This window comes from Astatotilapia calliptera, chromosome 23 (assembly GCF_900246225.1).
Source record: "Astatotilapia calliptera chromosome 23, fAstCal1.2, whole genome shotgun sequence".
Taxonomy (NCBI): domain Eukaryota; kingdom Metazoa; phylum Chordata; class Actinopteri; order Cichliformes; family Cichlidae; genus Astatotilapia; species Astatotilapia calliptera.
In genome coordinates, this window is record NC_039323.1 from 6,506,337 (window position 1) to 6,531,088 (window position 24,752).

Consider the following 24,752-nt stretch of genomic DNA (forward strand, 5'->3'; position numbering starts at 1 on the left):
AATCTTTATGAGATAGATTCAACCAGGTGTTCAAAACATTCCTCAGTATCACACAGTTTCTGCTGACTTTTACCGGTGCAAATCTCTCGTTCTGCCACATCCCAAAGGTGCACTATTGGATTGAGATCTGATGCCTGTGGAAGCCAAGTACAGTGAACTCAATATCATGTTGAAGCAGCCAGTTTAAGATTATTTGAGTTTTGTGACATGCCTCGTTATCTTATGGTAGCATACTTGGGTAGCATGTAAGTTTGTCTATGTTTTGTTTTGTTTTAAATTTCATCTTTTTTAACACCTCCACCATCCAAAATTGCAGCACAAATCAGATCAGGCAACATGGCAATCTTAATCTTCGGGCAATCTTCTGTCCAGTTTTGGTAAACCTGTGTAAACTGTAGATTTTCTGTGCTGTAACGCAAGATCAGCTTTGGGTCAGGAGGATAAGACACTAGCTTATAGGTTGCTTGTAAGCCCCCTTAATCTACTTTCAATGGTAGTTTAAATAATATTTTAAATATTCAGAACTTACTAATACCAGACTCTAAGACCAACAGCTTTACCGCTTTGGTAGACTGAAATGACTATTTTAAAGTGCTCTGCAGTCTTATTGGTATCTCTTTGAATTTCTGCAGAAATTTATTTTATGATTTGCCTGTTAGATACCCAGCAGAAATTAATCAGTATGTTTTTTAAAAGTGAAAATGGATTCCCTGTATTTCATTTGAGTGTAAATTAGGGTTTTGAAATGATTAAGAAAAGTATGCCACTAACCACAGAATAAAGTTCAAGTGGTTATCTATTTATGAATCTGTCTGTGCGTGCTGTGGGAATGCATGTTCTATGCAGTTCACTGTCATTTCTTTCACTTTTCCTAAGAACTACCTAACAGTGGTTTGTAGACTACTGACAGCCTGTGTCTAGCATTTTCTGCAGAGTCCCACAATTATAAACATGCCCCAACAATATTTTCACGGACCGGCCTTTAAGGTGTCGCGGATAAATGCAACAAAATAAAAACAGTACCAGTACCCACGGCAGAGCCTCAACGCTTGCGGCCTGGTACTGGTCTGTGGCCTGGGGGTTGGGGACCACTGCTCTAGATCAAGTGGACTGGACTAGTAAAATCATTACAAAGTAACTGGAAAAATGTTGGGTTACTTAACGTAATCCCTGGTTCTTTTTTTTTTATTTTATTATTATTATTTTTTTAATAAATTTTATTTTCAGTCACAGCAGCATGTTAACAACAAAACATTGAACATACAGTAGTTTGCTGTTCAGTATTTACAATACCCCATAAGATAACAGAAATAGAGAAGGAAAAAACAAACAAACCAAAGAAACCCCCACAAAACAACAAACAACAAACAAACAACAACAAACAAATATAAAAATAAAATGTATAAGGGACATTCAGTGTACAGTTAACTATGATAGTGATATAGAGATATGGCATCCGGTCACGATAAGGTGGTCATTTTAAATGTTTCCATGTACATCAGGAATGGCTGCCATGCCTTAAGAAATTTGGTGGTTGAACCTGCCAGTGTATATCTCATCTTTTCTAAATGTAAAAACCTCATGAGCTCCGCAAGCCACTGTTCATGTGTGGGAGGAGCTTCCTGCTTCCATCTTAAAAATATAAGGCGTTTTGCGATAAGTGAAGCAAAGGCAATAGAATTTGAATAGCATTTTGGCAAAGTGATGTCTTGAGGTATCACCCCAAAGATAGCCGTTAGAGCAGAAGGATCATATTTAACGTTATACATCTCTGACAAAGTGTTAAATATAGACACCCAATAGTTATGAAGATTGGGGCATGTCCAAAAGGTATGAAGGAGCAAACCTGTTTCTGCTTTACATCTGTTACACAGAGGGTCAGCTCCTGGATAGAACTTGGCTAACTTTTCCTTGGAGATATGTAATCGGTGTAGGACCTTGAATTGAAGGAGCCCATGCCTGGCACAGATTGCCAGAGCTCATCTGTTATAGTCATCCCAAGGTCTTTCTTCCACTGTGCTTTAAGGATGAAGAGAGAAGGAGATTGAAGATCTAATAGTATAGCATAGATTTCTTTAGTCGCCCCTCTCTCATGAACGTTTATATTAATAATTTTATCCAAAGAAGTTTCCTCAGGTAGTTCCGGAAATGAAGGAAATCGACTCTTTACAAAGTGACGAACTTGTAAATAGCGGAAAAAATGTTGCCGAGGAACATTAAACTGCTTCAGGAGCTGCGTGAATGAGGCAAAAATCCCATCTACAAAAAGGTCTTTGATATTTCTAAGGCCATTACTTTTCCATATTTTAAAGGCAGAATCCATCATGGAAGGTGGGAACATATGATTTGAGCAGATAGGTGCTTTAATTGACATTAAGTGTAACCCCAACCTTTTCCTACATTGCACCCAGATTCTGAGCGAGTCATACAACAAAGGGTTACGTTTATAGGTGTATAGTTCTAATGGGAGAGCTGAACTCAACAAAGCTGATAGGCAAATTTTGCCACAATTGGATGACTCAATTTGGAGCCAAGCTGGAGTCTCTGTAGTAACATTACTCATCCAGTACAGCATATTACGAATATTTGCTGCCCAATAATAAGACTGAAAGTTTGGCAAGGCTAATCCACCCATTGGCCTAGTCCTCTGCATGAAATCTTTACGAATTCGTGGACTTTTGCCATTCCAAATAAATGCAGAGATATGCTTATGCAGTGTTATAAAATACTTATTGGGTAAGTAGCATGGGATACATTGAAATAAATAAAGGAACTTGGGTAGTATGTTCATTTTGATAGAATTGATGCGGCCAATTAATGACAGTGGTAAATTGTTCCATCTCTGAAGATCTGTCTCAGTATTTTTAAGCAGCAGGACAAAGTTTCTTTCATAAAGATCTTTGTATGAGTGGGTAACCTTAACCCCCAGATAGGTCACATACCCTGATTTAACGTTAAATTGAAAATCTGAAAATGAAATCTTTCTGGCTATAGAGTTGACACAGAGAAGTTCACTTTTATGCAGGTTCAACTTGTAACCTGAAATATTACCAAAACATTCAAAAATGGCGAGAGCACGGGGAAGAGAGCATAAAGGCTCTGACATATATACAGCAGGAGGTCGTCAGCATATAAGGATATTTTGTGCTCCTGGTCACCTCTGAAGATGCCCTTAATGCAACTGTCAGCTCGCAGTTTAATCGCCAGTGGTTCAATTGATAATGCAAAAAGAAGAGGGGATAAGGGACAACCTTGTCTCGTACCACGGAGAAGTGGGAAATAAGAAGAGAATAACGAATTTGTTCTAACACGTGCCATAGGTGAGGAGTAAAGTAACTGAATCCATGAAATGAAATTAGGGCCAAATCCAAATTTATGTAGAGTATAAAACAGATAATCCCACTCCACCCGGTCAAATGCCTTCTCAGCATCAAGTAATAAGGCAATTTCAGGGGTTGTAGTTGACTTGGTGTGTAATATGTTTAAAAACCTGCGCAGGTTGAAAAAACCATGCCTACCCTTCACGAAACCTGTCTGATCTGGAGAAATTAACAATGGTAGATATTGCTCTAGCCTGAGAGCAAGTGTTTTTGACAGTATTTTTAAATCTACATTTAAGAGTGATATAGGACGATATGATGAACACTCTAATGGATCCTTATTTGGCTTCAATAGGAGTGAGATGGTCGCTTGTCGAAGCGTTAGGGGAAGACATTTTGAAACCAATGACTCAATGAGCATGTCTCGTAATAAAGGTGATAAACTGTCTTTAAAGGTCTTGAAAAATTCAACCGGATACCCATCCGGACCCGGGGATTTGCCATTCTGCGTTGAGCTAATTGCCAATTTAATTTCTTCCACTGTAATTTGCTCCTCCAATTGGTCTCTGAATGCCGAGGTTAAAGTCGGAACTGTCATTCCATCAAAAAAAGCCTCAAACAGTCCAGGCGTGTTTAAAGATTCAGAATCATAGAGACTGGAATAGAATATTTTGAAACTCTCATTTATTTTTTGTGGTGTAGTGGTGACATGTCCAGATTCAGTCCTAATTTCAGGGATTATACGAGTTGCTTCTGATTTACGAAGCTGATGTGCTAAAATTTTAGATGCTTTTTCTCCGTGCTCATACCATCTTCCTCTAGATTTAAGAATCATAGACTCTGACTGCTGGGTTGAGATTAAATTAAATTCAGTTTGTAACGTTAGTCTTTGTTTATACAAATCTGGAGAGGGGGTTGTAGAGTGTTGCTCATCCAATTGCGAAATAAGGTGTATCAATTCAGAAAGACGTTTCTGTTTCTGTTTTCTAGTATATGAACAGTATGATATAATATGGCCCCGTAAGAATGCTTTTAAGCTTTCCCAAACCGTACTATAGGCCATGCCAGGCGTAATGTTTGTTCTTATAAAGATATCAGTTTGTTTGGAAAGATATTCCACAAACTCCTTATCTGACAAAGAAAGAGGATTGTGTCTCCAGGAGTACACAAAGGGTTCATCCGGGAAGCCGAGTTCCAAAACAAGTGGACTGTGATCAGATATTACTATGCTATTGTATTTACAAGTCTTGATATTGGGAAGCAATTTTTTGTCAACAAAAAAGTAGACTATACGAGAATACATTTGATGCACTGCAGAAAAAAAGGAATATTGTTTAGTGGAGGGGTAGAGAAATCGCCACGCATCAACAGCCCCATAGGTTTGTAAATATGACTGTAACACTAATGAGGATTTAGGGAGTTGAAGTCTTTTATCTGAGGAGCGATCTAGTACTGGATCCATAACAGTATTCATGTCCCCTCCAAGGATCAATTGGTGTGTATTGATCTGTGGAAGGGAATTAAGAAAGTCATTGAAAAAAGTTGAGTCATTCCAATTCGGAGCATATACGTTTGCCAAAATAAGTGAAGTATTAAACAGGGACCCTGTCACAACTACATAGCGACCATTTGGGTCAGCTATTGTGTGAGAGACTATAAACGGAGTATTCTTATTAATCAAAATTGCTGCACCTCTGGCTTTACCATTGAATTTGGAATGAAAAATTTGTCCAACCCAATTTTGTCTTAATCTGGCATGATCTGTATTCTTAAGGTGTGTTTCTTGAAGAAACGCTACATGTACTTTAAGATAAAGAAGATGAGAGAGTACCTTATTTCGTTTCACTGGGTGGTTCAATCCCTTCACATTCCAACTAATAAAGTTAACATGGCAGCCATTACTCACAGCAGTTGAAGTGTCATCAACAGAAGTCATCACCATATAAGTACATGATGAAAAAGGCGGTTCCAAACACAAATACCAATCCTATCATGGGTGCACACTGAAACGTCGTTGTTAACAATAATCTGAGCAAATAATATACAACAAAAAAGAAAAAAAAAAACAAAAGAAAAAAAAGAAAAAGTAGGTAAATCCCTCCCACCCACCTCCCCGTGTTCAGTGTTGTCCCCAAACGACACACACCAATTTCCCAAAGCTCCCCTGCTTCTATTAAGAGGTCCCATTCACCTTATTCATAACCACAGCCCCACATGAGCAGAAGCATCTGAACTATGAATCACACATGTAGTCCAAAATATATTCAAATTAGAAAGTCACAAAGTCCAACATAATAGAGTAAAATAATTAAGAGAAGGAAAGAGAAAAACTCCCACGTCACATTTACCCGTAACCAAAAAACGGACCTGTTTCACTTCTCATCAAAGCTGACCCCGGAGTCCCTTTTAAGTGACAAGTACTGGAATATAGTTAACCTCCCAGGAAACAAGGGCAAACTCACCAACATCTGAGATTTCTAAATGAACATTGAACATGAAACTAAGCTAAACCAGAGATCGTCCGTTTATTGATTGACAAAAATATAGTCACGATGGTATGAAAGTCCCGGTGGTTCTTATGAAATGTCATTCGGGAGATGACTCAAACTTGGAGTCAATGAAATCTTTCACTGCTTTAGGAGAGTCAAATACCTGTGTTTCTCCATTAAACGAGATCCGAAGCCGGGCAGGATAAAGAAGACCGTAGCGAACTCCGTCTTTTTTCCGTAGTAGTCCCTTCACCTCGCTGAAAGCAGCCCGGCGTCTGGCCAGGTCGGCGCTGTAGTCAGGAAAGATGAAGATCTGCTTCCCTTGAAACTCCAGCCGGCCTTTCTGTCTGGCTAAGCGCTGTATCCGCTCCTTCTCCTGGTAGTAATGAATGCGAACAATGAACGGCCGCGGTCGCCCTCCCTCCGTGGGCAGCGCAACCGCCGCCCGGTGAGCTCTGTCCAGGATCGGAGCCTGCTCCAAACCGCCGGGACCACCCAGTACAACGTGCAACAGATCAGCAACAAACTTAGTGGGGTTTCCTTATTCGGCTCCCTCCGGCACTCCTAAGTACGCAAGTTGCATCGTCTTCCCCGATTCTCCAAGTCGTCCGTTTTCAGCAGCAACTTCTTGTATTGGTTACTCAGATCTGTGAAACATGTCTCCATAACTTCTAGCCGCTTGTCCAGATTATTCGAGCCTTCTTCGTGTTCGCCCAACTTCTCAGTACATTCGTCAAGAGTGGTTTGGATGGACGAAATGGCTCGTTTAATTTCGTCCCGTAGGTTGTCATTTTCCTCTTGAATCACTTCTTTGACAATGTCGCGGAAAGCTAGCAGTGTCGCTGGGTCAACGGTAGTTTTGCTAGCGGTCTCTGAGCAGCTAGCCTGCGCTCCTTTAGCAGACTGCTTAGGAGGCATTTCACTTCGAGATAAGGCAAAAAGACGGAAAGAACAACAGCTAAAACAATGCTGACTTTCTTAATAGAGCTTAAGAAATCTCTGAATTGGGCCACAATAGGTGAACCATAAAGTAATTTAACAGATAAACGGGACCTCGTGGTTTGCGCGTCTACTCCATAACGCGCCCCCTAGCGGACCCCCATCCCTGGTTCTTTGATAACAGAGTGAGGTGTTTCACTATGGGAATCGCCTCGGTGTGACCAACTACGGAAGCTCCAACGACACCACGTCTGTCTATGATAGACCTGTCGAGCCGTGCTCAGGGCTCTACCCCCACATTCTAACACGGCCGACCAGCTCCTCCTAACTCATTCCAAGCAGATTTCTTTCCGTGCCTAAGCAAGGAGGGAAGTGTTGGTGAAACTCCTCACTCCGTTATCAAAGAACCAGGGATTACGTTAAGTAACCCAACGTTCTTTTTCTAACTCCGCTCGGTGTTTCACTATGGGAGATATGGCCAGCTCCCGAAGCTACTCTCCAGTACTACTCCAGGATCTCAGGTTGAACCTGAGGCCCCAGAATCCAGCACTACCGGAGCCATGGATGATTGTGAAACATCCAGCCGATAAAACCGGACAAACGTGTGCGGCATAGCCCAGCTTGCTGCCGCACAAATATCCTGGACTGATACACCTCTGAACAAAGCCCAGGATGTGGCCACACCCCTAGTGGAGTGAGCTCGGAGTCCCGGGGGGGCCTGCGAGCCCTTACAGCTATAAGCCAGAGCTATGGCCTCTACGATCCAATGAGCTGGCATGATACGGGCCTGCCCTTGTGAGGGGAGGCCCAGGAAACAAACAGCTGATCCGACTTCCTGAATCCAGCTGTTCTGTCAACATAAGTTGACATAAGTCCCCAAGGCACAAAGTGTTCAGCCTCTGCTCCCTCTCTGAAGAGAATGGAGGGGGGTGAAAAGCTAGGAGCTCTACTGTAGAGCACCTGTATGACGTTTCCAGCACTTTAGGGACAAAGGCTGGGTTAGGCCTCAGGCGTGCTTTAGTGAGTCCCGGGGCCAGCTGTAGACAAGAGGGGTGAATAGACAGAGCCTGTAATTCACTAACTCGCTTGGCTGTGGTTAGAGCCAACAGCAGAGTGGTTTTAAGAGAGAGAAACTTCAACCCCACTGCCCCAATAGGCTCAAAGGGGTGGTGGGAGAGGGCATCTAAAACGACTGACAGATCCCATAAAGGCACCAGTAGTCTAGAAACTGGAAGCGTTTGACGCGCCCCTCTCATGAAGCGACATACAAGGGGGTGCTGACCGGCAGGTTTATCACCAAACCCCACGTGGCAGGCTGAAATGGCTGCTAAATAGACCTTTATGGTGGAAAAAGCGCTCCTTTTGTCCAGCAAGTCTTGAAGAAATCACAACAGCTCCACCACTGAACACTGAAAAGGGATAATCTGCTTTTCATGGTACCACTCTTCAAAAACACGCCATTTACTGCTGTAAATGGAACGAGTGGAGGAGGCTCTGGCATTCTGAATGGTTTCAATAACCTTCAGAGGCATGCCTGCTGCCTTCAAATTCCACCTTTCACAGGCCAGGCCCAGAGAGCAACCTGGTCTGGATGTGGATGGTATATCTCCAGCCCCTGATCCCTCACTCTGATCAGTGTTGGGGAGATCGGGCTGAGGGGAGGGAAAGCATACAGCAGAGTTTTTGGCCATGGATGGGCCAGTGCATCCACGCCCAGTGGCGCATCTGCGTCTGACAGGGAGAAAAACAGAGGGCACTGTGTGTTTTCTCGCGAGGCGAAGAGATCTACGGCAGCCCGGCCGTATCTCTGCCAAATCTGCTCCACCACCTGTGCGTGAAGCCTCCATTCTCCGAACAGTGGATTTCCTCTGGACAGGAGGTCCGCCCCCCTGTTCAGAATTCCTGGCAGCCGAGTGCTGCTCCACACAATTATTTCCCTGGCTAACCTGTGTAGCTGCTGGGAATGGGTGCCTCCCTGGCGGTTGATATAAGCAACTACAGTGGAGTTGTCTGTTTTCACTAAAATATGTTGTCCCCGGAGATACGGCAGAAAATGCCGTAAGGCTAGGAGCACCGCACGGAGCTCCAGCACATTTATGTGATTCAGAGCGAGTCTCTGTGACCAAACGCCATTCACTGCTCTGCCCGTCATAGTTGCACCCCAACCTGACAGGGGTGCATCTGTGGTCAGCGTCACCCTGGATGATACTGCCCCGAGAGGTACCCCCGCAGCGAGAGCTGTCGGGCTCCTCCAAGGCCGGAGAGCCGCGATACACGGCTGCGTTATTTTTACACCACGACTGAGATGTTCTCGAGGGCGCAGCTGCAGAGAAGCGACCCATCGCTGAAAATCTCTCATCATAAGAAGCCCCAAATGTACCACCGATATCACCAAGGCCATGAGGCCAAGGAGGCGGAGACAGAGTCGGAACTGCACGACTTTCCCCAGCTGAAAACGGGAAAGACAGTGAGTGAAGGATGCGATCCTCTGCTCTGAAAGTGCGATACGATAAGAGATGGAGTCTATTCTGAGCCCCAGATACTCTGTAAACTGTGCGGGTTCCAAGTGGCTCTTTTCCAGGTTGATTGTGAACCCAAGCTCCGTGAGGTGATTCACTACCACCTCGGAGTCTTTGATCGCGCGATCGTGAGCATATTAGATAATCGTCTGTGTAAGAGAATATTCTGATGCCGCTGTTCCTTAACGGAGACAGCGCTGCCTCCACACATTTGCTGAACACCCTTGGGGCTAAGGATAGCCCGAATGGGATAGTTTAAAACTCGTACGCTACGCTCTGATAAGTGAACCTGAGATATTTCCTGTGTGGAGGATAAATGGCGATGTGGAAATATGCGTCTGATAGGTCGATTGTAACAAACCAATCGCCTGTGTGAGTTGAGCGGCTATGCGTTTTGTGTGTGAGCATTCTGAATGTGTACTGTTGGGTTTAGATTTTATTATTGTCATTTGTATTAGGAAACATTTAACCATATATGCTTAGAGGTGTATAATCAATTGTGTAGTGATAAGTTGTGTGATCTTTAACAGGCTACAGAGGCTTGGTGTGTATTCCACACTGGAATGCACCCCTGCATCTTGGGGGCATGGGAAAAGTTTGCATCTTGTCTTATTGTTTTATGGTAGGATTAACGTAGCTACGTCTGTTCTAGTCTAAGTGCTTTTCTGTTTAGATGAACTGCTGGACTTCCTCACCGGGGGGGGTCTAGTCTACCCTCTTCCTGACCAAGGATGTTATATGACCCTTTGATCAGCAGTAACACACACACACACACACACACACACGCACACACACAGTATTCTTTGTTCACATGTATACCTATGTAAGATGTTATATGTTAATGACCCTATGCATAGTCATGTAACCACAATAAAAGGAGTGCTGTGGGGAAACCTGGCTGAGAGTCTGACAGAGGTCAAGTGGTGGAACGACGCTTGGCTCCAGCCAGGTCTCCCTCATGCATGAGTAACCAGAGAACTTTGGTGCCTTGAGTCTTGCTTTTTGCTGTGTAGCAGATTGTCCTTAACGTTCCATAATAGGTTTATGCTACAAACCTATCATTAATTGGTCCTTCGAGCCGGAGTCGAACCAGCGACCTAAGGACCAATTAATGATAGGTTTGTAGCATAAACCTATTATGGAACGTTAAGGACAATCTGCTACACAGCAAAAAGCAAGACTCAAGGCACCAAAGTTCTCTGGTTACTCATGCATGAGGGAGACCTGGCTGGAGCCAAGCGTCGTTCCACCACTTGACCTCTGTCAGACTCTCAGCCAGGTTTCCCCACAGCACTCCTTTTATTGTGGTTACATGAATATGCATAGGGTCATTAACATATAGCATCTTACATAGGTATACATGTGAACAAAGAATACTGTGTGTGTGTGTGTGTGTGTGTGTGTGTGTTACTGCTGATCAAAGGGTCATATAACATCCTTGGTCAGGAAGAGGGTAGACTAGACCCCCCCGGTGAGGAAGTCCAGCAGTTCATCTAAACAGAAAAGCACTTAGACTAGAACAGACGTAGCTACGTTAATCCTACCATAAAACAATAAGACAAGATGCAAACTTTTCCCATGCCCCCAAGATGCAGGGGTGCATTCCAGTGTGGAATACACACCAAGCCTCTGTAGCCTGTTAAAGATCACACAACTTATCACTACACAATTGATTATACACCTCTAAGCATATATGGTTAAATGTTTCCTAATACAAATGACAATAATAAAATCTAAACCCAACATGTACTTTCTCAAATGCTTGTTTAACACACGCAGATCCAGAATAGGACGGAGCGACGTTCCGTCCTTTTTCGGGATGAGGAAATAGTGTAAGTAAAAGCCCTGCTGAGCTTCTTCACTCGGAACCGCTCTGATCGCCTGTTTCCTCCTCCAGCACATTTGCTGAATCGCCACTGGCCACAGAAGCTAACACTCCGCTGAATCTCGGTGGTTTTACCGCAAACTGTAGTCTGTTACATGGGAAATGGTTGACAAGACCCAGGGATGAACCACGCATGCGTGCCACCGCTCCAGCCGCGCCGCGAGCGGGCCTCTGAAGATGCGGAAGCGTGACGTCACCCCTGTTTCCCGGAAGGAGTTGGGGCTCTCCCCCTCGGGAAGAGCGTGAGCTCCCCCCGCTGGGAACAAAGACAAATGGCAGTGATTTCCTTTTGTTTTTATTTTGAAACTGGGGGAACATTCTGCCCTTGGCAAACTGCCTGGCTGCAGAAATGCGCGTTTTATTTCTTTTGTTACCCCCAAACCACAGTGAAGTGTCTGGTGACTCTGGGCAGTGCTTGGTAACACAGACAGAGTGCTTAGGAGTGCTTGGTGACGCTGCGCCATTTGTCCACAAGTCTGTCCTTCCTGAACTGGAGGAGGAGACTGAGAGGGTGCTCCTGGTGAACTGGAAACTTCCGGAGACCCTGAACCTTGGAGTGATTTGGTTACCCCTTCTAACACCTTCCTTCTCTTTGGGGGAGAAGAGAGGGGTGACACAGAATGTTGCAGATGTGCTAGGCTGACCGCTTCTTTTTCCCCTCTCCGGGGTGTGACGGCTTGTTCTTTGCAGCAGCTGCTGCAAAGGAATGCTTGCCCCAAAGTCTTTGGTTCTCTACCTTGGCCTGGTGGGCACCCTGCTGGTCTCCTGCTCCTCTCTGCATTCTGACCCCACTCTGTCTCCCTCTCACAGCTGTTGCTGCAAAGCCAGCTCTTGGCACCTGCTGGGGCTGAGAGTTAGGTTTTCTGGGTAAGCAGAGGTTGAATGCTTCTCCCTCCTGCTTTCTGCGAGTGCTTGTTTCTCTCATTCTCTCCAGGGCTGGGCCAAAGAGACCCTTGGTTGGGTCATAAGCTGCATCCATGACCTCAGCCTTCTGAGCATCACCTAGGCCTGACAGGTTTAGCCACAAGGCTCTCTCACCCGAGACTGCAAGGCCCATAACACGGCCACACCCTTGGACTGCGAATGAGATCATTAACCACGCAGATTTCATCCCAGGGGGCTGGGTTCGGGGAACCCGAGTCAAGCTGACGGCCCATGTCTTCCAGAATTTCTGCCTGATATGCTGATAGCAGTGTGACTGCATTAAGCGAGCATACTGACTGGCAGCATATTTGTACATCCTTTGATAAATAGATGCCCTGAGGCGATCTATCTTATTGGGCAATGAAATGCTAGAAGAAGCTGAGATTGCCCTGCGGTTAGGGTGAAGGTGATACGCCACTGAAGGCTCCACTGCTGGGGGTTCGGTCAGCCCCAGTTCACCCATCCCCTGGATCTCAAGCTTAGAGCAGCCCTTGGTCGGAAGCTTGTTTTTAAAAGGGCTTGACCAATAGCGACTCATTTCTTTCATGCAGGCCGGGACTGCTGGCAGAAGCTGCTTCGGTGGTGGCAAGGCTGGTGGGAGCCTTTTGCCGTCATACATGTCGCGTTCTGCCCCTTCGGAATCCTGGGCGGCTGGCCATGGGATGCCTAGCTTGGCAGCAGCCCATTTGCAGACCTCGTACAAATTGCTGTCCACCGGGGGTGCAACTTCAAATGCAACTTTTTTCCGTTAGTAACTTAATGCTAACCGAACCCTAGGTCGACCAACAAGCTAATGCTAGTGAGACGCTAATGTGGTTTGTGGCCTGCTAACAAGTTAATGCTAGCCGGACACTGAACGAACAGCTCGCCGTAACGCGTTAGCCCGAGTCACACAACGTCGGCTACCTCGCTACCTGAAACCAGGAACCGTTGGGACAGCTCGCCTGACGCGGTTGCTGTTCCACAGTGCAACTCTAAGTACACTTCTTTCGAAGGACTTACTCAGCACGATCCAAACTGGAACCGGAAAAACTGCGTTCGGCAACGTACTCCTACACGGGACGCCTGAGAACTGTTAAGCAGCTAATCAAGTTAGCCTGGATGCGATGAGGGAGCTCAAAGTAGTTTCTCATGGGAAGAAAGCGAGAATGAGTTAGGAGGAGGGGATGAGGGGGCGGAGCCCTGAGCACGGCTCGACAGGTCTGTCATAGACAGACGTGGTGTCATTGGAGCTTCCGTAGTTGGTCACGCCGAGGCGATTCCCATAGTGAAATACCGAGCGAAGTTAGAAAAAGAACAACACATTTTGTTTGTTTTTTTTGGTACTGAAAAAAGCACAGCTATATTATGAAATCATATACATTTATTGAATTGTCTGTTTATAAAATGGGTAAGAACAGGTTAAGAGATTTTACAGAACATGCCTGTAATTTTCTTTCTACATTCATTCAGTATACTGTCATCACAAAGAAAGACATCAGTACACCTCCTTGGTGGTAACATGATGTTTCTTCTGTTAGTTTTTTTCATTATGCAGAGCCATCCAGTGGGTTGAGGTAGTAAGCCTTTTCTGGCTTGCAGGCTTCCTATGTTTACATTCATGATATATTCAATTTTCATTTTTATTTATATAGTGCCAAGTCACAACAACTGTTGCCTGTATTTTGTAAGGTAAAGACCCACCAATAATACAAAGAAAACAGAGGTTCGACAGTAGGGGAAAAAACCCTCCTTTTTAACAGGAAGAAACCTCCGGCAGGACCAGGATCAGAAAGAGATAACAAGATGTGATTTTTTTTTTATTTATTTTTTTTACTTTAATTCAAGCAGTTAACAAAGTACTGCATTAACTGCTCAGGTCCCCATTTTCAGAGGCTTAAAAGTAATTGGACCGTTGACTGAAAAAACGTTTCATGGCCATGTGAGATTTACTACAAATGTGACTGATAAAAGGTCTGGAGTTGATTCTAGTAGTTGTTGTTGAATTGGCATTTGGTATCTTTCTTTCTGGGATTGTCTGCAGCCCAACGAAATTTCTGCTATCATGAAGATATCAAAAAATGTTAACTGATTGTTGATTTGGCCATTCCTATGTTCTTAAAAAGAATGAATGTACTAGCCAGCTAGCAACTACCGAAAGGCTCGAAAACCACAGAAGACAATTGAAGCGGATAAGGACATGATTTCCTTGGTTAAGAAAAATCTCCTTTGATACTCAATAAAAAGAAGGACAGATCAGATTAAACTTGGCCAGAAAACATCTGAAAAGATCTATCTGCTTGTTTGTGGATCTCTCTGCCTTCAGGTAAATCTTCAAATAATTGAAAGTATCGTCAAACATAGCAATGTTACAGAAAGAGCACGCATGTTTGCATGTATGGATCCAGACAACAAATCTTTCTTCATGAGGATGGTGATAGAAGCAGTAAGATGACATTTGAAGTATACAGGTTTATACTCTCTGCTCAGATCCAGATAAATGCTACAAAACTAAACAGAGCAACCCAACAGTTTATGAAAAAGAAACGGGATCATGTGCAATGGTCAGATTAGTCACTTGATACCACCCCAATAGTGCATGCTTTTCAGTTGATGAAGACAAATCCAGAGAGACCAACAACCAGCAGCATCTGAAGGAAGCTGCAGTAAAAACTTCACTGAGCATCTCAAGGCATGAGAAACAGCATTTGTTGATGTCCATGGGTTTTAGACTTAAGATAGACACTGACTGCAATGGATTTTTTTCTCCAAATAATAAAAGCAATCTTTATATAAAAATAATGTTTGTCTATCCAGTTAATTTTAAAAATTCTAAAGCAATACTTTTGTTATAACTGCTGAATTCAAGGTGAGACTGCACTTCAGCGCATCTTTTTCCAGTAAAAACAGAAAGTGTTTGGTCTCATCGTTGTATTTGGAACTTTAGGGTCATGATCTGTATGAGATCTTAGCAGCGAAACCCTGTTTCACTTGTTCATGGTTTATTTTAGTGCCTGAAGGTGCTAGCGCTGCAGTTTCAGGGATGTTTTGATGGTTTGGCCCTAAGCAAAACTGCTTTGTCAAATGTCACTGAGGTCTTTGTATCTGAAAGCACAGGATAAGGTTGTTTGATTAATCTGTGTGTGTGCGTGCTCACACTTCATAAGAACTAACCCAATTAACCTAAGCATTTTGTCCCCCACCCACCCTCCTTCCACCATTGTGCTAGTTTTTACCTCTTTGTTTGCATCTCTTGTGTCACTGATGCCAAGCTGATTTGTTTTTATCGGTTTAATTTTTTTCCCTGTGTCCCCAGGCAATAATACATGTTTCTATGGGAAGTGTTACTACTGTCGGGAGAGTGAGCCAGCATGTGCAGAGGGGGAAATCATGGAGGGGTCATTAACCCTTTGGCTGCCAGATGTCTGGCCACTGCAGAAACACAGACACCCTTGGGGACGCACATACAGAGAGGGGAAACTGGCAAGGTGGGTGTCAAGCGTGAGTCCCAAAAAGCAGCGGTTTTTACAGTTAGGGGAAATCCTCTGACTTGAATTCATTCTTGTGTTTTGATGTTGTTGTTGCTGCCAACATATTAAATAGTAAAATGTTCAGTTGCTGCTTGTTTGTGAGTCTATCTGCCTTAAATTATGTCTTCAGTTACTAAAAAGCATGATGTGTTGCATGAAATCAGGTGACAGATTTGGCCATTGAGGAATATCAAATTTCTTTGATTCTGCTTTTCCAGTATGTTTGCGTCATTATTTGTTTGTCCTGGGACGTGTTATTTAACTAGTTTTGGAACAATTAGCTGACTCTGGGCAGAGAGTATAGCTTTGCACACTTCCAAATGCATCCTGCTATTGCTCTCAGCAGTCACATCATCAATTAACACTAGGGGTCACGCATGCCCATACCATCACATGCCTCCACCATGTTCGACAGATGATGTGATAGTTTTGTATCATGAGCTGTTCTTTTCCTTCTCCATACTTTTATCTTCCAATTTTTCTGTTACAAGTTAAACTTGGTTTCATCTATCCAAAGATTGTTTTTAAAATGTTATATATATATATATATATATATATATATATATATATATATATATATATATATATATATATATATAATTTTTTTTTTTTTTTTTTTTTTTTTTTTTTTTTTTTTTTTTTTTCAGAGCTGTGCTGGCAAAATGTAGAGTTGTTTACACTTTCTCGTAAACCCTCGGTGTTTCCATTCATGAAAGCATCTCTTGAGTGAAGATTTTAACAATGATACGCCTGCCTCCTCGAGAGTGTTCTTGACTGGGGGGTTTTCTTAACAAAAGGAAAAAATTCTGCAGTTGTACATTTTAGTTGTTTTCTGTGTTTTCTAAGGCTTTTTGGTGTTGGTGAGCAGTGCTTTCATTAATCACTTGTTTATGATCATTGTTTGTAAACTTGCACATTTTTGCTCTAGAATAGACAGAAATTTATTTTACCTTTTCAACCTAATGATGGCCTCCTTCACATTTTGCTTATCTCTTTTTGGCCCTTCACCCAGCAAAATGATACCAAAAACAAGCTCAACTCCAGAGCTTTGGTGTACTTAATCTGGTGTGAAAAAATGAGTGAACAAGCTTCAACTGGCAATGAAAGCACTTGGTATTTTTGAACCTCTGTATGGAGAACTGTAGGGGAAAATTAGACTAGTTGATAAGTAAGTATTCTTATTGCTCATAAATGTTTATTAACTCTAAATACAGCACACAGGATTTCTACAGTCAGAGAAGATTACATCAGCAAGCTAATTATGATGCTAAACACAACTGATCAGTGTCATCCTGCCGTTAGATCACCATACAGCTGGATCAGAAGAGTAGCTATGTGATCTGTTCTTCACACTTAGCAGCCTTATACTCATGTGCAAAAGTCTTGAGCTTTTGTGCGTGCGCACAAACACACACACACACAATTTGTACAGTTCTAATGACCTTGAAAGTCAGTTTCTTTAAGCAGTCTTCATGAATAGTTCTCCAGGCTTCTTGAAGGACATTGAAAGCTATTCTTTGGACGTTTGATGCTATTTGCTCTGTTCTCTTTCAAGATGATTATTTTTGCATAGCTTTTGCCAGACAGACACATTCCAGAGAGTATTGCGTGGTGGATTAAAATATGATTGTATATGTCTGCTCGGAAAGACATGACAGGCTGCTAGCAACAAAGTGCCTAAAAATAGCAAAGAACCAGTTTGATATTGTTGTTGTCTTCTGTGCAGCGTGGACACAACAGTCGTTCAGCTTGTAGTTTGTAGCCTTTTCAAATTCAAGTAAAAAGAAATGAGGGTTCACTCAAGAATTTTACACTGCACTGTGTCTGTGTTTTATTACTAAATTCAAGTTAGACCCATTATTCCTCCTGTTTCAGTTTATCTCAGTTTATTCTATTACTGTAATATTGACAATGCGATGTCAAATGGGAAGAATGGTCCTCAAACTTCTTCTGGCATGCCATCCATTGGATCCCAACCACATTTTATCATTATCCCCCAAAAATAAAAAATGCTAGTTGAGTTCTAGTGATGTAAAGTTCAGAATGATTACATTTGAAAACTGTTTAGTTGCACTTTCAAAAGAAAAATCATATTCATTTGACTTAGTTTGTCAGTTTGTTGTCAGTTGTCAGTTTTTCCACCCAGTGGTCACTCATGTCCCACCTGCAGCAGCTTTATTCCACACCAGTGGGGTTTTCCAGATTGAAGTGGGGAACCGTTTTCAGTTTTTCAGTTTAACTTGCAGTTGTATGAAATTTGCAACAAATTCTGATGGAAACATTAACCTGAAAATTAAATCAGTGCTACAGACTTGCTAGAAATCTCTCCACTTCAACTACTGTATCTTACCATGAAACAAAATAGATTGCACTGTCCTTTTTTGTCAATTATTAACAATAAAAGAGGATCCAACTTGGATGTGGAACTTTTGGCATGTGGAACTTTTAGTGAAATAAAGTTCCACATGCCAGTAACAACACATGACTCGTATATTGAAGGAAATTATAAAGTTTGGTTTCACTCTCCTTTTTTCCCACCATGGTCATCTGTGCCCCCATGAGTCGTTTTTGCTCCACTCATGGGGGCATCCCCACATTTTGAGAGTCATTGACCAAAGGGAACCAAAACAAGGGAGTTGGCTTTCATTATGATAGGTCACTTGTAACCATTGTCCTTAATGTAAATATGTAAGAAAAGTTGTGTATGTTTCTGTTCCGTGTCCTGTGTACTTTGTTTGTATATGTGTCTTTTTGGCTGCTGTTACAACCAAATTTCCCCTTGTGGGACAATTAAAGGATTATTCTATTCTATTCTATTCTATTCTCACTGGTCTCAAAATATTGTGTGAAGGCCACTGAAAATAAGGGATTGTGTTGCCATCAATACCAGAAGTTTGATTGCATTTCAGCAAATTAACTCTACACTTTGACACGTGCATTTTCTTAAGTGTAAGTGTTGTTAAATGTTTCACTTTACCAGAGAACGTCTGGCGCTGCGATGCTGTATTAGTGAGCAAATTAACAGCAGTAAGAGAAGCAACCTGGTCTTATTTTTAGGATCTTTTTACTTTTTAATAATTCTGGCTTTCTAAAACCCTGAAATGACCTGAAGTGGTTTTTCTTTTCTTTTCCTGTGTGAGGGGCGTGGTTATGCACGCTCCCTGTTTGACAATATGGTGATGTGCGAAAATCTTACTTCAGACGATTTGAACGTGTGTTTATTTTTCAGGTGGGAGTATGACGAGAGCTACTGTGAGGCAGTGAAGAAGATGCCCCCATATGATGCAGGGCCAAGGCTGCTAGATGTTATTGACACGGCGATTTTTGATTACCTTATTGGAAATGCTGATCGTCATCACTACGAAAGTTTCCAGGACGATGGAGGTGCCAGCATGCTTATCCTTCTTGACAACGCCAAGAGGTGAGCTGTGGGTTTCGTGGTTTTTTTTTGTTTTTGATAGTTAGGTGGGGGGGGGGGGGGTGCTCTTCATGAAAACGGGAATCCAAAATGGGACTTTCCCTCCTCAGATGAATGTTTACTTTTTCTTACTGGCTTTAATTACTTAACCATTTCCAAACTTAAGTGGGAATACTGTCCATCCAGTAAAGAAAAACTGCAAGTTTAACCAGAAATCTTGTGTAAAATTGCAGCTAATTCTGTCAGAAACAATAACTTTTGAAATAAATCAGTGTCACGGACTTACTGGAAAATTCTGCACTCTGTTCATAACAATAGTCTGAATATTTGTTGGTTTAAAATGGAGCACTGTAACAAAAAATAATTTCCCCCAGGGATCAATAAAGTATTCTGATTCTGATTCTGATTTTTCAGACTAATAATTATATTTTCATTTTCAGGTTGTTGTTTTTTTTTTGTTGTTTTTTTTTTACATTTTCCGGTGCTCGTCTTTTATTTTATTTCTTTTTTTATTACAAGAATTCACTTATCACTATTGAAGCTACTTTATAACTGACTCATGAAGAACACCCACTTCCATGAAGTGAGGACTTTGAGATGTTAACCCGTCTTTGAAGTTATTTTTGTTTTTGCTGATCAAAACCCAGCAGTGGAAAATTTCTAAGCAGCATTTTTCAGTATTGGCAGGATGAGGTTAAGTGTGGTAAGAAACAAACCTTTTACTGGGAATAATGTATACCAATAGAAGTGCTGAGTAATTTCTTGTCTTTCCTTTTTTTAATGAAGAGTATAATCTATATTTTCTATGCAGTGAAAATACCCTGCAGCTGGTACTCTTTGCAGGCCAATAATGGCCCAATTCTTGGATTTTTATTAGAACTCTTTCAGATTAAGCTGGAAGCAATGGATTCTTGCTCTCTGTCATATAGCTGACTAGCATTGGTAAGGCTAAGTGTGGAATTCATTTTAGTTCTTACCAACATGATCAAAACAAACTACACCTTCTGTCAACAACACATGGCATATTACCGCGTGCCATTTATTTTTTCATTTATTCATTCATTCATTTATTTATTTATCTATTTATTTATTTAATTATTTCACAAAAGCTAAGCTAAAGTCCAGAAACCATGTTTAAAAAACTCTGTGCATGCCATCATTCATTAGCTGGTAGAACCACTTCTAGCGGCAAGTAGTTTTCTGTATGACTTTATCAGCCTCTCACCTCATCGTGCAGGAATTTGAGCCCACTCGCTTACCACATTGACTGAGTTTATTGAGGTTTAAATGCATTCATTTAAGCCCAACTGGCCTTTCAGTTAGAGGTCTGGATTTTTTGGTTACTGCAACACTCTGATTCTTTGAATTTTCGGCCATTGTGTTGTAGAGTTGCTGCTGTTCTGCTCGTTGTGTTGCATGACCCAGTTTAGGCCAAGCGTTAGCTGTTGGACGGATGGCTTCACCTTTGACTCTACAATACTTTGAGTCAAGCATGAACTCCTTTGTATACCAGTTACTGCTAGTTCCCCATTTCCTGTCATTACCCCTCCAACACTGTGCTGTCAGTTGCTATGAGGTGTTTGTTCTCATATGCTATGCTTGATTTTCAACAAACGTGGTTTTGTGCATTATGGGTAAATATCTCATTAAGTTACATTTACATGTAACACACTAATTGAGGCCTGTAGATTATGAGATGTAACACTTGTGTTGTTTGCAGTTTGCTGCGACGCCCACCCCTGTTTCTGAAACACATATTTTGTTTAGTATTTTGTCCTAGTTCCCTGTGATCTTTTTTTTTTCTTTCCAATGATCGGCCGCAACAAGTTGCAGCAGATGGTAGCTTCTCCCTGAGCCTGGTTCTGCTGGAGGTTTCTTCCTGTTAAAGTGGAGTTTTTCCTTTTTGAGGTTTTTCTCTTATACTGTAGCATCTTTACCTCACAGTGTAAAATCCCTCACGACAAATGCTGTGGCAAACTGGAGATATATAAATAAACTTGAAATGAAAAATTACATTTCCCACTTATGAATCTTTCTCAATGCAGAATGATGGGTTTCAAATTGTTTGCAGATGGCCTTAAACCTTTGCCAGATTGTCAGGAAGCAACAATTTCTCCTAAAATCATTCTTGATGTCTTTCCTCCTTGGCATCACACACCTAAATGCTCCATACCTGCTTGCCCTCATAATTTCTCTTAATTCAATAAGACACACACTTCTTCTGCATTCTGCCCTAGTTTTTGTTGCATAAATGATGACACAGTGTAATATGTCAAGTGTTGTTGTTCATCTGAGTTTATTTAATTTTAGAACTTTTTAAAGACCAGATGATTTTGTTTATTATGTCCTGGTACATAAAACCTTGGAACTGAAAAAACTGTGTATATTTATTTTCACATTACTGCGTTACTGTATGTATTACAATCAAATTTAATTAGAAAAGGGCTTAAGAGCCTGACACTCTCAGTCTTAAAAGTCGTGTGAATAGGAATGAATGCATTTAGCCACATTGCCAGGAGAGTTTTCACAATGGGATACAGTTAGATCTTGTAATACATGATTTAACTGTATGTAAAGATATAAAATATACAGCTCCTGTTTGTTGAAGGTCATGCTAGTTTTGGACATGGCTGGACTCAGATCCAGACTCTAGTTTGGAAAGCTTTACGGGTTTTAGATTGTCCGAGAATCTAATAACTCCTCAGGAGCTCTTCAGAAACAGGGAAACTGCTATTCTAGCAAATTCAGTCGAGGTGTGTACGTGTGTGTGTGTGTGTGTGTGTGTGTTTCAAGTGCTTTATGCTGGGGTTTTTTTTAATCTTTCGTAATTTTTCTTTTATGTCCTCGTGCAGCTTCGGGAACCCAGCTCTGGACGAGCGAAGCATTCTTGCACCACTCTACCAGTGCTGCATGTAAGTCGGAGAATTCCCAAATACAATTTCCTGTTTACCAGGTTATGTTTTTTTTCTACTGTAGTGTCTCTCCCTTTCTCGGTAGGGTTCGTGTGTCCACGTGGAATAGATTAAACCTGCTGCGAAGTGGAGCTCTGAGCTCAGCCATGCGACAGGCTCTGGCATTTGATCCCATTCACCCAGTCCTAGCTGAACCACACCTTGCAGCCCTGGATAGGCGTCTATCTGGAGTTATAGAAACCATAAAGCAGTGCATGGAGGCACAGGGCCCTGATAACACCCTAATAGAGGACCGAATGAACCTACCACATCCTTAAAAGGAAGGAAAGGAGAAAGGGAGGGGAAAAAAGCCAAGACTTTCCAGCCTGGACCTGGAGGGAGACGAGTGACCAAACAGATCAGCTCTGGTGTTTAAAGAAGGGACAGCAAAATGACAGGGTGGAATAAATGTTTCTCCCCCCGTTTCCCTTCTTTGTAATGCTGAACACTTGCACTCGAGTGATTCTCTAAAAGGTGCAAAATCATGGGATTCAAAGAGTTGAAACTGCGTCACCGTTAACCATTTAAACTTTCTCTCAGGACTGTTGTGCACTACAGGATGTGATCTGCTGTAAGGACCGCTTCTTCTATTACTACTGGTTTAGATGAAACTCATGCCTTGTGCCAAATCCTCTCTCCTGGTCACGCTTCTCCTTGACAGTCGGCTAAGGAGAAAGGATGGAGATGAACATATTCGAGAAAGGAGGAGGGAATGTTAAATTGAGCCTGTTGTGAGTTGTTGTTGGTTCAAGCAGCTTGGAGTTTACAGTCCAGGAAACTGAAAATGTTTTTCTGTAGAAATGACAGGAAATTTAAAAAAAATATTTTTTTGAGCTGATTTGTTTTTCTCCCTTTCCTCGAATTGAAAAATAACTCGAAGAAATAGAGAACTGACTCAATTCTGTGTACATAACTAAAGTAACTAGTGATGTAGAATTATGAGACAAAAGAATATAAATTTGTGGATTATAAATTAAATGATGTTAAAGCTGTGTGTTTGTGTCCGGGGGTACGCGTGTGTGTAGATGAATAACTGCCACATTGTGTCACAAATAAGAAAGCTACTGACTTGCCCGACTCGAAGGATCATGATGCAGAGGTCAGGTGTGTGTGTGTGTGTGTGTGTGTGTGTGTTCGTTCATCTTTAACAATAAACTATTGTCTATTTAATTCCGATTTCTCTCAGGCAAACTTTCTTCTCTGTGTTCAGTACTTGAAAGTTCAAATCCTGTGGTCAGATGTGTGGAAGGGACTTTCACTTTAGTCTTACTAGTTTGGATATTTTTTTTTAGTCAGATTTGACCTGAAATATGTCACAGGTCATATCTGGAACACACCAACATTCAGTTTATTATAACTAGTTTTGTTTTTCGTGTTGCCTCGTCTCACTTTCTGTAAACGATTGTTTTGAATTGTTCAAATTTGAATCACCTCTCATGTCCTAAATGTAGTTCAAATTTAATGCAGCAGTTCCATATTAGTCAAAAAAAAAAAACAGTTTGTGTCACGCTGTCTGATTTTTGTGCCATAGCTTTGATTAAAGGCTGGTTTCACTTATGGTGACCTTAGATTTTAATAGATATTGGGTTTTATAGAGCAAGTGCAGTTTGCACACATCGAGGGGAGAGAGGGGGGTATTTTAATGATTAAAGTGTGTGTGGGGGGGTATTTTCAGTTGTGGTTAGCACATCTGTGAGAAGTGAGTACCATCCATCCCCCTTTATTCTGTGATCCTCCGATGCCGTCAAGACTTCAAGAGCAGGTGATATGTCTGACTTGTGTTTTTGCTTTCAACTTTTCACCTTATATACACGCAAGAAAGCATTTAATCTCTGTTTGCTTTTTCTTTCAGAAGAAATGTTCCAGGGTGGGGGATGTAAAAGGATGTGTGTAGGCTTCTGATGATCGCACTGCTCTTCATGAGCTTTTCTCATTCTTCTGAGAGCTGAACTCGAAATACCCAGCTTGTCCAAAAAAGAAAAAAAGCCCTCATCCCTCTGAATCTGATTCGTGCCGCCGCAGTTCTTTTGGTTATGGATTTCCCCATGTGCACATATGCTTCTGTTACAGATCATCTTTCACCACTGTTACTTATAGTTATCACTTGACATTTACCTCATCTTTGTTAGTCCTGGCAGTGGTGGTACAATGTCTACAAGTGCGTCGTCTTAAACCCTTGATTGGTCTGGTTTTGTTGTGCTTTCTGTACCCACAAGGGCGGACGCTTCATTGTGAAACCATGTGGCAGGTCCCCCCCTTTCCCACAGGCAGGTGTTCACCGTCAGCTGCCTTCTCATCTTGCTGTCACATCCAGCATCTTCCGTGTTTGTGTGTGCAACAAGTCAGATGATATAGGACACCTGTTTCGTTTATGCTAAGCAGGTGTTTTACTTGGGACATATACCAAAACATTGAAACTTCATGAAAACCACAATGTTTATCATGTTGGGGCATGCCAGGTCATGTCATGTCAGAGATGCAGAGCGTGCTCTAACACAGGAGCAGCTCAAGTTTCCCGAGGCAGCCTAAATTTTCACTTCTCTCATCTGCTTAGTTATTCTCCTGCTTGTTGCGTCACCTGTGCCTACAGTGAAGGTAATGTGAACAAATGTACAATAAATAGTCCTATTACTCATGACAGCTGACACTAGATGTCCCCCTAGGATAATCTAGTAATTTTATAGATTCTCAGTGCAAACTTGGCACTGAATGTCACAAACATTTCAGAAGTCCCAACACCTATTACAGGAATATCAAAACCCAAATGTGTAGGAGATGAAGATAAAGCTGCAAAGTGT

General features: G+C 42.0%; 1 protein-coding gene across 3 annotated transcripts in view; it reads left to right on the forward strand.

The window, feature by feature from the left end:
• fam20b (FAM20B glycosaminoglycan xylosylkinase) overlaps positions 1-23,139 on the forward strand; it is a 52,296-nt gene extending 29,157 nt beyond the window's left edge. For all 3 annotated transcript variants that reach the window (XM_026158067.1, XM_026158068.1, XM_026158069.1), the window contains 4 exons: positions 15,372-15,543; positions 18,815-19,006; positions 21,856-21,915; positions 22,001-23,139. In XM_026158067.1, coding sequence (XP_026013852.1) covers positions 15,372-15,543; positions 18,815-19,006; positions 21,856-21,915; positions 22,001-22,232 — 656 coding nt within the window. In that variant the 3' untranslated portion in view covers positions 22,233-23,139. The remainder of the gene's footprint in view (positions 1-15,371; positions 15,544-18,814; positions 19,007-21,855; positions 21,916-22,000) is intronic.
• Positions 23,140-24,752: the final 1,613 nt, after the last annotated feature.